The sequence below is a fragment of the Danio aesculapii genome, chromosome 9, assembly GCF_903798145.1.
Source record: "Danio aesculapii chromosome 9, fDanAes4.1, whole genome shotgun sequence".
Lineage (NCBI taxonomy): Eukaryota > Metazoa > Chordata > Actinopteri > Cypriniformes > Danionidae > Danio > Danio aesculapii.
In genome coordinates, this window is record NC_079443.1 from 4,384,740 (window position 1) to 4,402,188 (window position 17,449).

At 37.8% G+C, this 17,449-nt stretch overlaps 1 protein-coding gene across 2 annotated transcripts in view; it reads right to left on the reverse strand.

Moving 5' to 3' along the window:
- Positions 1-17,449, reverse strand: part of ubr3 (ubiquitin protein ligase E3 component n-recognin 3) — a 151,766-nt gene that overhangs the window by 34,331 nt on the left and 99,986 nt on the right. Inside the window, exons 33-36 of one of the 2 annotated variants that reach the window (XR_008838320.1) lie at positions 15,864-15,964; positions 10,930-11,054; positions 5,500-5,606; positions 3,057-3,147 (exon numbers count right to left, since the gene is read on the reverse strand). Coding sequence is in view for 1 of the 2 variants with exons in the window: in XM_056464685.1 (XP_056320660.1) it covers positions 10,930-11,054; positions 15,864-15,964 (226 nt within the window). In the remaining variant the exon portion in view is untranslated. Of the gene's footprint in view, positions 1-3,056; positions 3,148-5,499; positions 5,607-10,929; positions 11,055-15,863; positions 15,965-17,449 lie in introns of those variants that run through there. The other variant, XM_056464685.1, reaches the window with a different exon arrangement.

A 17,449-nucleotide genomic window follows, 5' to 3' on the forward strand; every position in this document is an offset into this window, starting at 1 on the left:
GTTCCGACATCCAAAATCTAAAGAAATTGGCTGACTTTGGTGAAATTTTTAAACTTATTATTTTAAAGGCTGCACGATTCTGGCTAAAAATGACAATCTTTATTTTTGCTTAAATCAAGATCACGATTTTCTCACGATTCTGTAGATAAGCTAAAATGAGTAGGCTATTATTGTTATTCTCAAACTATGGTAAAACAACAATAATAATAATTAATTATAATAATAATAATAAAATAATTAATAATAATAATAAATATTAGGCCTATGTGAAGGTCTTCTGTTGGTTAAATGCTACATTTTGTATACACTTGGAATGGTGGACTTGAAGAGACTTTAAATTTGTGTGTTCAATGCATCTCAATTCCTTTCTTTGGCTCTCGGCGAAGGCGGTCGCACTTTTTCCCTCTCCGTCCCATATCTCTCCTCGCTAGCTCCTCTATCTTTGTCTTATTCCTATCTCTGAGGCTCTCCGTGCCTGCTATCCAAACAGAATAAGGAATTATGGATTTGACCAACTGGTCTCTGAATGCGATTGACACCATCATCTCGACGAGAAGTTTGGGCTCAGGAGAGCCCACCTGTCCTCGGGGACGTTTGCAGCTGGATACGTGATGGACGGGTTGGAGAAGTGGCGCGTCCTGTGCCTGGCTGCTCTATCTCTGGAGATATTGAAGACATTTACCTATTCGGAACTTTGATAACAGGGTTTCTGCTGATGGGCTTATGCGGGGCCCTGGCATAATCGATGATTGATGAAAGCGGTCAGTGCTGCTCAAAACCCCACCATCCCCTGTGGCAATGTTATGGTCTTGTCGGTGTGTTTTTGGTGCTAGACTGCTGGGGGCTTTGCCTCTATTTCCTAAACGTATCTTATTTCCTGTTCCACCTCCTGTGACCTGTCTTCCCTGGATTTGTGATGTCTGTGCACGGTCGGGGGTTTCCATTTACCTGCATTTCGTTGCCTTGTACTTGTACATGTGTGATGACAATAAATTGAATCTAATCTAATCTAATCAGCTCACGTGTGATTTCGCAGACACAAATACATCATTACATTAAGACAGAAATGACATTTATGGGTGAATTATACCTTATAAATGCAGTGTGTGCCACTTTTAAACAACCATTTGGATGTGTCCACATTGCTGAGCAACGCATATAAAGCAATGTGAAGACATGTGCGTCTGCCTTTAACGCATCTCTCCTCCTGACCCTGTAAATAGAATTAGCTGAATCGTAAGAAAGCTGATTAAGATTGCGAGTAGGGTCGAATAGAGATCGTGAGCTTTTTATACGATTAATCGTGCAGCCCTATATGAATTATAAAAATCTAAAACGTCAATGAAAAACAATATAAAGTAAATGTTAATCATTTTCATGGCGTTTGGGGGGGGGTCTGTGTGTGTTTTTTAAAAAAATTATTTCAGTAAGCTCAGACAAAATCTAAAAATGGGTTGACTTTGGTGAAACCTTCTGGCTTACGACTGTATAAAATAACTATAGAACGTACATGGCGATAGTTTTCAATGGAGTTTTGGGGGGTTCTGTGTGTTTATGATGAGTGTGTGTGACACATTGAACACTTTGTATAGACTCAGACCTTCATTGATTATACATTTTATCTGCATTATGTTGAATTATTGATTCTTATTGGACAAAAAACAACAACAAAAAGCATTAGATTTGAATATTTCCTCTTCATTTCCTATGGGTGGACGTTTTTGTCCAAAGGGAAAGATTAAGGAATTGCTGCTGTTTTTTTTTCAACCACTTAACATTGTTGAATCGAGTTTTTACTGAAGCCTTTTCGAATATCGATTAAAATTTTATTTTATCATTATTGTATTATTTAAAACCTTAACGCATTATATTTATATACTTTTGCTCCAGGAGGAAGAGCAGATACTGACCGCAGACTGCTGAGAGGGGTATCGGACAGAGCGATGACCTCAGAGCACCACTGACCTGATCAAGTCAAAAGCACTGATGTTCCACTCCAGACACGCTGCGCTGCTCATGGATCCACTGCACTGAACGGAAGTAGCTAAACCCAGACAGCGCGTCAGCAGAGAGAACTCCTCCTCCACCTGTCATACAGCAGAGAAGCAAACAACATCCATCATTAAATCACCTTCATTTCAACAATACATTTAAAGTGTGCTGTAAATCTACATATACAGCGAGTACACCCCTTACAGATTTCAATTAATATTTCTATAGGATTACCAATAGGATATACATTAATTTTATATACTTTCATAATAGTTTTAATAATTAATTTCTAATAACTGGTTTATTTGATCTTTGCCATGATGACAGAACATAATATTTGACTAGGTATATCACTAGTATTCAGCTTAAAAGTGTTATTTAAAAGGCTTAACTTGGTAATTAGGTTAAAAATAGGGTAATTAGGCAAGTCATTGTATAATGATGGTTATTTCGGCAGACTATCCAAAACAAATATAGCTTAAGGGGGCTAATAAATTTTTTTTTTAAAGATTTATTTTTGGCCTTTTTGCCTTTATTAAGCGGATAGGACAGTTTTACAGACAGGAAGCGAAGTGGGAGAGAGAGAGGGGGTAGGGACGGGAAATGTCCACGAGCCGGGATTCGAACTCGGGACGCCCTGAAGTGCTACTCCACCATATGTCAGCGCGCTAAACCACTAGGCTATTGCACTGACGGGGGGGGGGGGGGGGGGGGGGGATCTAATAATTTTGACATTAAAATGGTTTTTAAAAAAATTTTTAAAACTGATTTATTCAAGCCGGAATAAAACAAATAAGACTTTCATCCAGAAGACAAAATATTATAGGAAATACTGTGAAAATTTCCTTGCTCTGTTAAACGTTGTTTGGCAAATATTTAAAAAAGAAATTAAAATTCACAGGAGGGTGAATCATTGTGACTTCAACTGTATACAGCAGCAAAACAAATATAGCAATGGTCTTATTTATCCAATATTGGTGCAGGCCCTAGTGTGTGTGTGTGTGTGTGTGTGTGTGTGTGTGTGTTTACCAGGCAAGCCGGGTAAGCTGTCTCATACAGGTGGTGCTGCAGTAAACAGGAGAGTCTCAGGAAGGGCAGACAGAACTGCTGGAGGCTGAACTCAATGGACTGAGGAGACCAAACACTGGAGCTCAACTACAGAGAGAAGACAGCATTAATAACAGCTCATTTCCTATTGATAATAGTGTCTTTAATGGCCCGTTCCACTGAGTGTTACGGTATGCTTTTATAAACCGTTTCCACTGTCAAAAGGAAGCTAAACTCAAACCATACCGTACCACTTTTTGGGTACCCTTTGCAAAGGGTACCTTGCACAACTAAAGCGTACCAAAAGGCATAGCAAGACACGCAGCTGAACGCTATTGGTTTACAGAGATACGTCGCTTGTGCAAAAAGCCAGAATGAAAACAAAGTAACTGGCCATGTTTAAATACACAGCCGAGACATTACACGTAATAATATACACATATAATAACAAGCCAAGGTCGACCTGAGCTCAAAACACCCTTTCGTCGTCGTCTTGATGAACAGCCACGAAGCCAAGTAGAAGAGCAGATTCTACCCTGTGCCCTGTAGTTTTTTACAAGGCCGTCTAAAGCATGAGCTTTGCTTTGCTTTCTCGCTATAGCTCATGTGTGCATGTATATTGGAAATAACAAACGTCTTGAGCTTATAATAACCTACGTGTGATTATTGAAGTGCTTCTGACATCCGATCCTATCAGAAACTAACAAACGCGAGATTGAAGCGCGAAAAAACAAAGGAGAAGCTGGAAAAAACAAAGGAGAAGCTGGAAAAAACAAAGGAGCAGCTGGAAAAACAAAGGAGAAGCCGCAAAAAACAAAGGAGAAGCCGGAAAAAACAAAGGAGAAGCTGGAAAAAAACAAGGAGAAGCTGGAAAAAAAAAAGGAGAAGCCGCAAAAAACAAAGGAGAAGCCGGAAAAAACAAAGGAGAAGCCGGAAAAAACAAAGGAGAAGCTGGAAAAAACAAAGGAGAAGCTGGAAAAAACAAAGGAGAAGCCGCAAAAAAACAAGGAGAAGCCGGAAAAAAACAAAGGAGAAGCCGGAAAAAACAAAGGAGAAGCCGGAAAAACAAAGGAGAAGCCGGAAAAAACAAAGGAGAAGCCGGAAAAAACAAAGGAGAAGCCGGAAAAAACAAAGGAGAAGCCGGAAAAACAAAGGAGAAGCCGGAAAAAAACTAAGGAGCAAACGATTTTCCGCAAACATGAACAAACTGCCATGTTTAACTATTATCATCACCTGTTGGACTATTTTGAACTCTTAACGACAGAATTACTCTCTAACAGAGGTTAAATGTGCTGGTGAAGATTAAAGATACAGATGAGAGGTTTGCACCGACTGTGGGTTATATGCTGCGCGTTTGTTTTGAACCCAAATAAGGACTAAATGTATTGTGTGTGTAGTTTTATTCTGTAATTTGGGAAACATCGGAGATTGTAAGGGTCTGTATGTGTTCATATGTTGCATTTATTTATTTATTTTATGTAAATCGCAGATGTTACAGTAGGCCATTTTGCATCAATGATCTCATAATCAAATCATGTTCATAGAAAAGGTTAGTAATGAACATTATCCACAAGTATGTACGTGTATAAAGCATCTGTTTTGTAAGAAAGTGCTTCTCATATGATTTGTAAAACGACCCTTACAGCTTTACTTTGACATTTCCTCAGGCGAGAATGACGTCGACTGAAACTTTGTCGCACACCACACCCACCAAAAGGGTATCATTGGTACCCTTTTAGCAGTGGAAACGCGAGCCTGATAAAGGTGACTCGTACCGACCCGTACCGTACTGTACTCAGTGGGAAACGGGCTATAAACTAATGTTTACAGACAAGTCTTACATAAGAAGTGACTCAGAGATAACAAACAATCAACTTCCGGCTCAAACCTTCCTTACTAATACCTTACTAACTATTAATAAGAAGCTAATCAGTAGTTTGAGCTAAAAGTCTTAGTTAATAGTTTGCTAATTGTTTGTTAATAGCGTTAATTGTACATTAAAAAATGAAGTGTGAGCCTGGGTTCACACCAGACGTGAAGCACTGCATGAACTTTTTCCATTTCAACACAGTTCAGTTATTTGAACTTGGGCAGTAGAAGCGATCAAGACCAAATAACAATTAGATCATGATAATTCGGCTCTAATCACATGTAATTATGTGAATTAATCCTGTGAATACTTTAATAAATTTGTGTTTGGTGTGAACCAATCACTACATAGTTGATTCTCATGAAATGAACACTGTTTTCATCAAGAAAATCATCTTGAAAGTCTACATTACTTTACCGATGCTGTAGGGCAGTGATAGACAATCAATTTCTGTTAAATACAATTACAGCAAGTCACATTATTAGAACACTATCTGTTTTTATTTAATTAATAATGTGATTAGGAGGTCGTAAAACCTTTACAAAACCAAAGTAGTGGTGTGTGTGGATCCTTCATAACTTTAGACTCACAGCGGATGTTTCCTCAGAGTTGGTGTCGTACACGTCTTTGGCCTTCGTCAGCTCAGAGATCATGTGACCCAGAGGGATTCCCATGATTTGTCAGAGTTTGGCAGGTTCTGTAGAGCAAAAATAAAACGCTTGAAATCTCTACACTGGAATCAAAGTCACCTAAACAGAACCCACAACTCTGTTTTAAATACCAGTGACAACTAAGACAGCATTGCTGGTAATCACAGATGGATCTGAACATTCAAAGGCCGAAATTTCCATATGTGTGGGGTTTTTTTGTATTAAAATCTGAAAAATTCATCACTTGCACACAGAGTTTGATGCGTATTACTTAATCCATTGCAAAATAATTCACAAAACAATACAAAATGGAGTCTTCGAGGAGTAAACACGAGTCTTCTCCCTGGGTAACAAAGAAAAAGAACAAGAAAATATTGGGTCCATCCCATCCTTAGATTGCAAAGAGACTAAGCTGTTGTACCTCCTTATCAAGAGCTCTGGGATTATCCTGACCCATTTAAAGTTTACCTCAGGTTGTCCGTGGCTCAGTTTGATACTTCGCTAGCGATACTGGAATCACATATTTACAAACATTTCCATGAACCAATCGATTCTGAACGGAGACTGGCAGTTTGTATGGAGGTACGGAGATACAAACAGACCAACGCCATCTCACCGCAATTCGTAACTTTTTAATTCAGTGGCTAATTCGTATATGAATTCATATGATCTCACTCCTTCGATTTAGTACGATTCACTCATCCTGCAATGGCGGATGGTTTAGGGGTGGAGTTTGGTGCCAACGCCTCCTTTTAAAAATCGTACATCGTTGTACAACTGAATTCGTACGAATTAGCCACTAAACTGACAAAACATAAAACAGTTGCGTTTCCTGGTGAGATCAGGCTGAACAGACATATACACACACACACACACACCAAACCACACTGAGAAACTAGCACGCAATAACAACAGAACATTTGTATTATTTTAGTTTCTCTGACCGCCATTTTAGATTTTGCCTTTCACTTAATATGGCGGCCATGTCAAAACACCTCTCAAAAGGCCTTTTCAGATGTGAAAAGACAAGAAAAAAATCATGACAGCTGTTGCGTTGGCAGGTGTGTTTGTTTGTGTGTGTTTGTCTCTCCTCTCTCTCCTCTTTCCACCTGCAGGCCCCGCCCTAACTACCTAATGTGCCCTGGGATTGGAGGAAGTAACCCAGGGCGTCCTTTAAAAAGAGATCAACGGGCGTGGGGCGGGAGAGCGAGTTTTGTTGGCGTGTTGTTGAGATTTTGATAAAGTTATTTCTGTTGTTGAGTTGTTTTTGTTGATTGTGTTTCTCGTGCTGTTGTGCTAGTGTTGACTTTGTGTTGTATACCCATCCGTGTTTCCCCTTCCTATTATTTTTGTTTTAGTTTGTGTGTTTGTTGATTGTTAATATTGTAAATATATACACGGTAATATTGTAAATATATACACGGTAATAGGCAGTAGGGGTTGGACGCCACTTTTCGTTTTTGTAAATATTTTCACCTGTGTTTATGTTAGTCAGGGAGATTTTGTTATTTTATTAGGTGTAGTAAGTTCATTTGGGTGTTTACTTAGTGTATTTTTGTTTATTATTTTTCTGTAGGGTTCACCCCGAGGTATTTGGCTTCACTTTTTTCTTGTTGATAAGAAAAGACAAAAAAAAAAGACAAATAAAGAGACCCTACATTAGGGGTTATTAAAAGTGAATTGTATTTGTCGGTGGTTCTTTTATGTTGCGGCCTTGACCAGGGTCGTAACACAGCTGAAAAGTCGAAAATCGAAAGAAAATCGAGCCTGATTCAATTTTTGAATGTTGGACAAACCTTTCGGCGGCAGTGAGATCATGAGGTCGAATTTATATTTTAAACGTGTTATAATCACGGACAAAACCTTCGGACTCGGTGTGCAAATAACATTTACAGTTTGCTGTGCTCTGAAACCTAAGCGTGTTGATTTAATTGTCAGCAATTTACAAAAGCAATGAACATTTCAGACACAGAAGAGATTCTCTATAATGACTCTATAATGTGGACTGATGAAATGAAACTAAGTCCATTTATTTCCCACAAACCCCCTCAAAACAGGCATTTAAGTGAGTGCAGAAGCATTACTAATGACCTGTTCTGTGCTAATGAAAACTGAGATTTATCTGAAGGTTTTGCTCAAGCAGCTCTTCATATGGGATCTGAATAAACTGAGGATTATTGCCATCATCCACTTCAACAAACAGGATTGACTGGCAATACATGTTCGCAGCCTTTTAGAAAACGAGCTTATCATGGAGGGTCTTGGTGTGCAATTTAATCATAATAAAAAGACATTTCCCATTTTCCAAATTGAAATGGACGAGCCACATTAAAACAATGTAAAATAAACAGTACAAACAGCTAAATATAAGATTGTTGATTGGTTTTTGAGAGTTCTTGTAGAAATAGAAACATGCATCCTTGCTAAATTGAACTTATAACAAATAAATTACTAACAAGCCAAACTGTTGACAAGCCAAGTTATTTAGCTTAGCCCACTGGTAGACTATTTAGCTTGTTTTAAGGAAAAACTCACTCATATTTGGAATTATCCTATCTAAAAACGAGACGATATTTTTAGATATTTGGACGAGAACAGACACAAAAATCCAAGGAGGAAAAGCACTTTTTTTTTTGCAGTACTATTGATGTATTGTGGTAAAATAGATGATAAAGATGCTTTAAAATTAAGCAAACTTTAACTTCAGGCCGGTTACCTTATGCAGGGGCCAGGGGGTAGAATGCAGTAAACACTATGTAGGGAATATGTTTCTTATATGACTCGTAGGGGGCTGTTTGCACATGGTGTAAAGGTTTTTTTTCATTGATCCAATCATAAGTGGACAATTCTAGGTCTGGATGGGGTGCGAAATGTTTTGAGCTTGTCCACTTTCAACCACTTCCAGAGGTGGCTGAAAACAAATCGGATCGGATTGCTTGAGGCTGATCTATACTTTGTGCGCACACAGTCATGATTTGTGAAGGCTTTTATACTTACGCGCTCGCTATTATATTATTATTTGTAACAATAGGGGCCGACTCGGATTAACTGTCATGACGAAATGGTAGTAAAGAAGTCAGCGAGAGGAGTTGCTAAATTAATGAATTTAACTATACATAAAACAAATTTTGTGGATCACTTGGAGGACACTCGCGAAAAATGTTTGCTTTAATAGAGTTGGGGAAATGAGTAACTTAATCCACCTTTCCACTGCAGGCGACATTCGGACACGACTGTTGGAATGTGCCCCCTAGTGGCACTGAATTTTCATAGTGTCCAAATAAAGGAGGGCAAATAAACAAGTCTCTATTGTCTGTGCCTTCACTATGGTTGGTTGATTAAATGAATGAATGAATGAATGAATACTAGAAACTCAAATTTTGTATGGAATGCGTACACAGTATTAAAATATCTATATATTTTTACTCGTATATAAATAGACATTTTAAAAACGTCCATTTCATGCTAACATTTGAGCGCTAGTTTTTAATTCGCTTTCGATGTTCTAAAATATTTGTTAAACAAATAAAAAAAAAAAACAACAGCATATACACATCTTAAAATTGTAAAACATTGTAAGTTTTCATTTAATACTTTACCGTGGGCTACTTCTTTTAGCTGCCATTAGTGTTGTTTTCTGCTTATGTTAAATTGTTGGGTGGTCTGTATTGTATGTTCTTTTCCTGGTGTGGTGTATTCCTGCTCAACATTAGTTTCCTTTATTGGGACAAAGAATAATAAACTGAACTGGTACGCTATCTTACTGCAATTCGTAACTTTATGATTTAGTGGCTAATTCGTATGAAATCCTACAATCACAATCCGTACAATTTTGTATGATTTGCTTATCCCCCAATGATGGTTGGGTTTAGGGGTGGGGTTTGGTGCCACGCCTCCTTTTAAAAATTTACGTTTTTTTTTTCATTTTTTCCTTGAACAATTTGGTATGATTCCTAGTTAAATTACTTTCGATGTTCTAAAATATTTGTTAAACAAATTTTTAAAAACAAACCAGCCAATGTAAATGTGTAAAACAGAATGAACGTGTCCAGGCCTAATAGTAGTTGATGTGAGATTAATTAAATTAATTATCTATAGTTTCATTAGTCAATGCATAAAGTAACCTATTTATAAAGCTTTTTTAATTGTTCTCGTAGGTTATTTTAAAATAACTTTTATTTATTGTTACGAAAATTGTGCCAGCTTTCACAGCGTTAAATAGAGAAATTCAACACCCATCGACAGACCCTCCTACATCAGAGGAGTGGTTGAAAGTGGACAAAAGAGACGAATCGAAGAAAATCCATTTTATAAATGCAGGGTTCCTCACAATTCATTCATATTGTCTGAACATAAATCGATTAAGTTAAATTTACAGATTTAACTAATTTAAGTGGATTGAATATTAGAAAAATTAAGTTGTCCCAACGAAATCTGAATAATTGTGTTTTTTCAGCTAATTTTCAATAAGTAGTTTGAACAAGAAATAAAATGTTTTTTTGGGGAGTGGGGGGGGGGGGGGGGGGGGGGCAGGGCCTAAATCAGGTGTGTAAAACAACAGATACATGATCAACGTTCAGTGCGGGAAATTGTGAGAACCGTGATTAACCACCGTTAAACAATCAAATGGTTGAAGTACAGCCCAAAAATGTGCTTTCTGATTGGTCGTTGGGATGATTGGGTATGTATTTCATTAGTCGATGCATGAAATAACCTATTAATAAAGCGTTTTGATTGTTCTGGTAGGCTATTTTTAATACAATTACAATTTTTAACAAAATTGCTCTAATTTTCAGTGTTAAAGAAAGGAATCCCAACATCTTCCACAGACACTCCCTTGTCAGAGAAGCAGTCGAAAGTGGACAAGAGACACATTTAAACACCAAGCATGGATAATAATGTGTCTCTTTCGCGCACTCGTGATCAGATTGACGAAAACCAACTGTAAAAATATGCAGAGTTCCACACAATTTATTCATATTGTCCAAACCAAATTAATTAAGTTCACTTTTTTCATTAAGATTTAACACATTTAAGTGGATTGAACATAAAAAAATTAAGCTGTCCCAACGAATTGTGTTGTTTCAGCTCATTTCAAATAAGTAGTTTAAACAAGCAACAACAAAAGGTTTTTTGGTGCAATGCAAACGGGGCCTAAATCAGGTGTGTAAAATAACAGAGACATGTAAAAATGTGCAGAGTGGGAGATTGTGAAGACCAGGATTGAGAACCGTTGACGTAAACCACTGTTAAAAGGTTAAATGGTTGAAGTACACCCCAGCAATGTGCTTTCTGATTGGTGGTTGGAAGGATAAGTGATTGGGTGATGTGTTTGACAGGGAGGTCAAGCGTATTCATTACCGGTCGTACCTTCTTGGCAGCTCCAGCGTTGCTCCAGGCAAGTCTCTCCTCACGGCTGAATCTGATGGAGAGCGCAGCCAGAGACTGTGTGAACTGCAGACTGTACAACACCTTCACCACACACGTGAAGTGCTCTGCATACAAACAAACAACAACATGAGTAATAACACCACCTGATGGAGGATGGTACATTTAAGACAAATTCATCCATGGTCATCCTGTCTATGATTAATCTAAATAAGTTGATTTAAGATTAGGATGAAAGAAACTCATTCAGTTTAACTCAAAATATGTAACGTGAGTGTTTCAACATTCTGGGTATGTACATTTTAACAAAATCTGATTCAATTACACCATATGATTGAAACATTTAATTCCAGTTAGCTTTTAACAACAAAACAAACAAACAAAGGGTTGCATTAAATATGAATTGACAATCTCAAAATCATCCTCATCATCCTCCCTCTGTTCTTAGATGGGATGGCAGGCCAGATCAAAGGTTACTATGGGCCAACTTTGGCCCATGGGCCCTAGTTAGGGCATCTCTGCTCTAAACAGAAAAATAATAAGCATTAAAAGGCACTTATTCATGTTTCTGATCTGCTGGGTGGCCAGCATCAGGAAATTCCAATCTTTAAACGCAAGCATAGAAACTCAAATTCTGGTTCAGATGCAAATTAGTAAAGATTTAAATGTATAGCAGAAGTGAACAAGAAAGAATACATCCTTGAAAGAGTTTTGGAATTGCACTGTGACCCCCAGAATCGGAATCAGATAATTAAGTCCTTAAAGATTCCCACGGCTATTAACCACCATTAAAAAAAAGCGTTCTCCACATATTTCGACAGAAAAGTCTACTGTAGATAAAGGTCTGTAACTAGAAGGTTATACAAGAAACATTTGTGAAGTGTAAGGCACCATATATATATATATTATAATATTGACGATATGTGAAGTCATACAGCTCTGGATAACTCGGAACAGACCACTAGTCTCTTCTCCATCTTTGATTGTCTCCATAGTCATCTTGACAACACAGACTGCGGTCACACCTCAATGGAAACCCCTCTGCTTTCATTTAATTAATGACGACGAAAGCCTGTCACATACACCTTTAAATGTAGCGAAGTTGGACCCCAGGGGGAGACAGGTCAGACAAGAAGTAGCTTTTAGAAAGAGGAAATAAGATACATTAGGGAAAAGAGAGGCAAAAAAAAAGCCTCACTCAGATTATCCTTGAAGTAGGGCAAAAAAAAAAAGCTCCGGCAACAAACACAACAGGGGATGGGAACAGGGAATGTGGAAATAGTCCAATATAGGTCTCGTCTGTTTGTGTGTGAAAGCCTGTAGAGCAGGCATGGGCAAACTTGATCCTCGAGGGCCGGTGTCCCTGCAGAGTTTTGCTCCAACACTAATCAAACACACCTGAACACCCTAATTAGTGTCTTCAAGATCACTAGAAAGCTACAAGCAGGTGTGTTTGATTAGGGTTGGTGCAAAACTATGCAGGGACACCGGCCCTCCAGGATCGAGTTTGCCCATCCCTGCTGTAGAGTCTTAACAGGTGTCCCTGGAACAGGGAGGAGGAATTCAGAGAGTCTCGTTATCTTGTTCTCAGGGGGAATGTGTTTGTCTTTAATCCAGCTGGGGTTTTGAGCCACACTGACCGATTTTATTAATCCTCGATCCCCAAAGTTCAGAATAAATAGATATCTTCAATTTTCTCCAAGGACAGAGCGGCTAGGCACACGACGCGTCACTTCTCCCACGCGTCGATCATGTATCCAGCTGTAAACGTTCCTGCAGGACAGTAGGGTTCCCCCGAACCCAAGCTTCTTGTCAAGAGGATGGTGTCAACTGCGTTCAAAGACCAGTTGATCAATTCTATAATTCCTTATTGTTTGGAGAGCAGGGCAAAGAGAGCCTCTAAGATGGAATAAGACAAAACAAAGGGAGCCAGCCACTAGAGATACGGGAGGGAGAGGGGAAAGAAAATGTGACCACCTTCATGGAGATCTTAGGAAGAAGAATAACCATCAATGAAAAAAGACGTGACTAACGCAGTTCGCTTTTTCTGCTCAGTTTACTTTTTTCCAGCTGCAGGCGCACAGAGCGCAAAGGCAAAAATGCAAGGCAAGTAAAACTAGAAAATCATTCAATCTCAATCCAAAAAAATGCATTGTGTGATCAAGTCTAAGCCAGTTTACCAATCCTAATATGTTAATTTCTCTGAATAAAAGCATTCGTTGTAATAACCAGATTCAGCCACTCAAACAGCTCTATAGACCCCGGAGCTATCAAGAGAACTGTGGCTCTTTTGTTAAGGCGCACTGAAAATCAATCATGTGACTGAGTGCAGAAAAAGGACATCTGATTTTCTAGAGAGCGTAATTAGCCCTTTGTGCGCGTGAAGCAGGTGTTAAGAAATCCACACACACTTTTACCAACAGACAATGACAATCCATTAACATTCCACATCAGAGACAATGACACCTCTCTCTCTCTCTCACACACACACACACTTCATGTTGTTGTGGCAGCACTATGCTTTTCTTAAGTCTTATAAACGATTTTCTGTTGTTTTTCAGTCTTCAGAGTGATGTACAGAATCGATGTCCTGTTCACAATGACAGAACACATGATGGAGTCAATCAATGACCAGTGATCCACCAGTAACAGTCATGGTCCATTTAAAAACTGAACACACGTGTGAAAGTAAGTAAGCGTGTGTAGGGACAGAGGATGAAAGGTTTTTTAAGTGGTGTAAATAATACTGTTTTGCAGCACAGCCATACATTTCCACACCTTTACGTGTTTGTCAGGAAGTAAGTGTAGTAAAAGGAATTTAAATCTAAATGTTTAAAATGTGTTTAAATAAATCGACCGAGTTGTTCACTATACTACTATATAATATATTATTTTATTTATTTATTTATATTTATTATAGGTGGGCATAGATATTTTTAAATCTAGATAAATCTCACTTTAATCTTAGAATTAATCTAGATTAATCCAGATTAAAATGGCTCATTTTAATTTTGCCGAAGGCATTCAGAACATGTGTGCTACCCAAATAATAAGGAAGTCTTTGAGAACGGGTTTCTCAAGCCAGGTGGCGCATTAGACCAGGGGCTCATCTCATGTGTCCAAAACGCATCACAAACTGCTTGAGAAACTGCTCTACTATGATAATTGGTGATGAAAATAAATGATGTTCAATAAGATGTACTTGTGTTTACTAACTGTTTATTCAGTTAAACATGAACAGTTTTGAACTGTGGGCCTACATAAGCTCAAAACAGCGAATTTTGATTCCCTTAATCCGACTTAAGTCATAACTGAACTAAACAGAAATGGTTACTTAATAAATTCCATAACACTCACCAGTAATTACTCCTTATTTGCGTCTAATACCCCAGTTTGTCACGGAGGTATGAATGAAACGTTCATGAATGAAGATGAAACTGCCGAACTGCAGTTAAAGTCACCCAAAATTACAGGAAACTTACATGAAAGCACTTCACGTAAACACCTTTATTATATTATTGTCTATTAAGCCAAATAGCTACATTACTGATCTCCATGTAAACGTAGTCAGTAGTGTCTTCGAAGTAAGTGAAAGATCCAGAAGGGCATCCTGCTGATTTGATTCAGAAGGACACTTTTTTGTCATACGCCTCACCGGCCAGGTATACATCCACGCTAAAACATTAAGGTGAAAGTCATCATAGCTTGCGTAGAATAGACCCAGCTCCCAACCCAACTTTGAGAATAGAATAACGGCGATATATATATATATATATATATATATATATATATATATATATATTTTTTTTTTTTTTTAATCGCCCGATAAGAGTCTTGTGTTAACGCCGAAATTGGCCCACCACTAATATATATATATATATTTGATTGGGAGTTTTCCCGGTGGTTTTTTAAATTACAAAAACTATAATTTTACATTACTTTTCTATGCGATGGATAAGTGATCGTACGGGTGTTGCCGACAATACATGTAAATGTATTATGCACCCTCCCTGTTAAATTTGATCCAATCCATGTCCTGAAACACACCCGCTTTCACTTCTCATTGTAGCGGAGGAAATGTTTCGTTTGTGAATGAATCTCGTTACGTCATTCTCTTTTTTTTACAGAATCGTGCAGCTCTAATTAAATGATTCAAAAAAGAAAATACATTATCATGACATAATATACAAAAATCTCTTAATTACATTTAAACACGCAAGCATGACACATTTCACCATAATATTTGTATTAACGCTTTGATATTTTTATTAATTTATATTTTCAAGTAAATTAAAATTAATGTATTAAATATTAAAATAAAATTCAATGTGGTACTTCAGACTGGAATTGTGGTAGCTTTTATTATTGTGGCAGCACAATGGCTCGGTCATTAGCACTGGTGCCTTACAGCAAGAAGGTCGCTGGTTCGAGTCATGGCTGGGCCAGTTGGCATTTCTGTGTGAAGTTTTTATGTTCTCCTCGTATTCGAGTGAGATTCCGCTGGGTGCTTCGGGTTCCCCCACATTCCAACTACATGAGCTATAGGTAAATTGGATTAACTAAATTGTCCGTAGTGTATGTGTGTGTGTAAATTAATGTGTACGGATGCTTCCCAGTACTGGGTTGCAGCTGGAAGGGCATCCGCTATATAAAACATTTGCCAGAATGGCTGGCAGTTCATTCCGCTGTGGCGACCACTGATAGGGACTAAGCCGAAGGAAAATGACTAACTATTACTTTAACAGACATAGTTTTTCCATCTTTTACTGTATGGAATAAATATGAACAATAATTGTGATTTTACAGAATATTGTATACATTCAATATTTACTCAGTGTTCGTTAAATTCGTTAAAATTTGAAGTGTTCGTAAAATTAAAGCTTGTATATTTTCTCTCTCTGTGAGTGTGTGTGTACCTTTGCGTAAGGGCTGAGGCATGGTGAGGATGAAGATGATGAGAAGGGATGGGACGTCTCTGAAAAGCATGGGCACCTCAGGACGCTCTTCATCACAGTATCTGCACACACACACAAAAATCCAATGAAACAGCAGAAACACAAATCAATCACTAAATAGCCTTAAACAACTTTTACATCATGTTGATATCCAAGTTCATTTTATCTATATACAGTTAGGGTTAGTGTTTCTCAACCATGTTCCTGGAGGACCACCAGCACTGCATGTTTTGGACGCCTCCTTTGTCTGTCACACCCACTACATGTCTTTCAGTCTCTGCTAATGAGCCAGTGCTCTGAATCAGGTGTGTTTGGTTAAGGAGACATGGGAAAATGTGCAGAGCTGGTGGTCTTCCACAAAACATGGTTGAGAAACACTGCTCTATATCAGGATTTCTATAGCTACATCCATTTTAGTTCTCTTTTATAGTTGCTTTGTCCATTGTATAATTTTTATTTTATTTTAGGGAGACCATTTTACCATATGACTAAGGCTATGACTAAGGTTTGGCTAATTCTGGTGCATTTATGTACACTGTGACTGCCAACTAAACAGAAACCTCAACTTCACACAATATTCACTGGTAATATTTAAAGTATATTAATTAAAGTATTAATGATTAATTAAAGTATCCTATTTAAAGTTGGGTGCTTCTAACTACATGATCCAGATCTTGTCAGGATGTTTTTTTTCTAAAAGCACAAGATGTTAAAGTAATAACAGAAGCATTTATGTGGGCGACCTTGCGTCAAATCTAGTTCTAGCATTAATAGGCAGTGGGTGGACTATTTACACTGATGGCGAATAAAATATAAAGCAAAATATTACTTGGGTAAATATTTATTCTTTTTGCAGAGTGTGTGGGACTGAGTGCAGTGCATTAGAGCACAATGCTCAAGTATGAATGCGCACTCACTATTTACACACACATAAACTAATAATACAGCAATAAATACATTAAATTAATACATGCAAACATTAAAACATGAATATCTTATGATCAAATATCAAAGCAAGTTCTAATATTTAGTCATAAAAACCGTAGGTACACTTTAACATACATCTTTAAAGAGACACAAAAATGAAAATTCTGTCATCTTTTACTCGTCCTCCAGTTGAGTTTCATTCTTCTGTTGGAGATATTTTGAAGAATGTTGAAAAGCAACAGCCATTGGCAACATTTATTCAAATAGTACATACATAAATTATTTGCATTAGAGTGTTTTTTTTGGGTGCGTTGACTTTTGGCATGTTTGAATTGATTAAAACAAACTCTTGTGTGATTATTCGATTCATTTAAATAAGTGTGAACACTGCCATTCAAACCATGGTGTACACCAAACGTGCTGTCCAAGACCATTAAAAAGATCACCATCTACTTCGATTGAAATATAAACGTAGCACAAATTAAAGTCTAAAGGAGGCAAAAACAGGACAAGAATCGTGCCACACTTTTAGGGTCCTATTATACACCCGGCACAATAAGGAAGATGACGTGTTTGGTGCGATTTGTTGCTATTTTCAGACCAGCGCAACCCTAATTTTT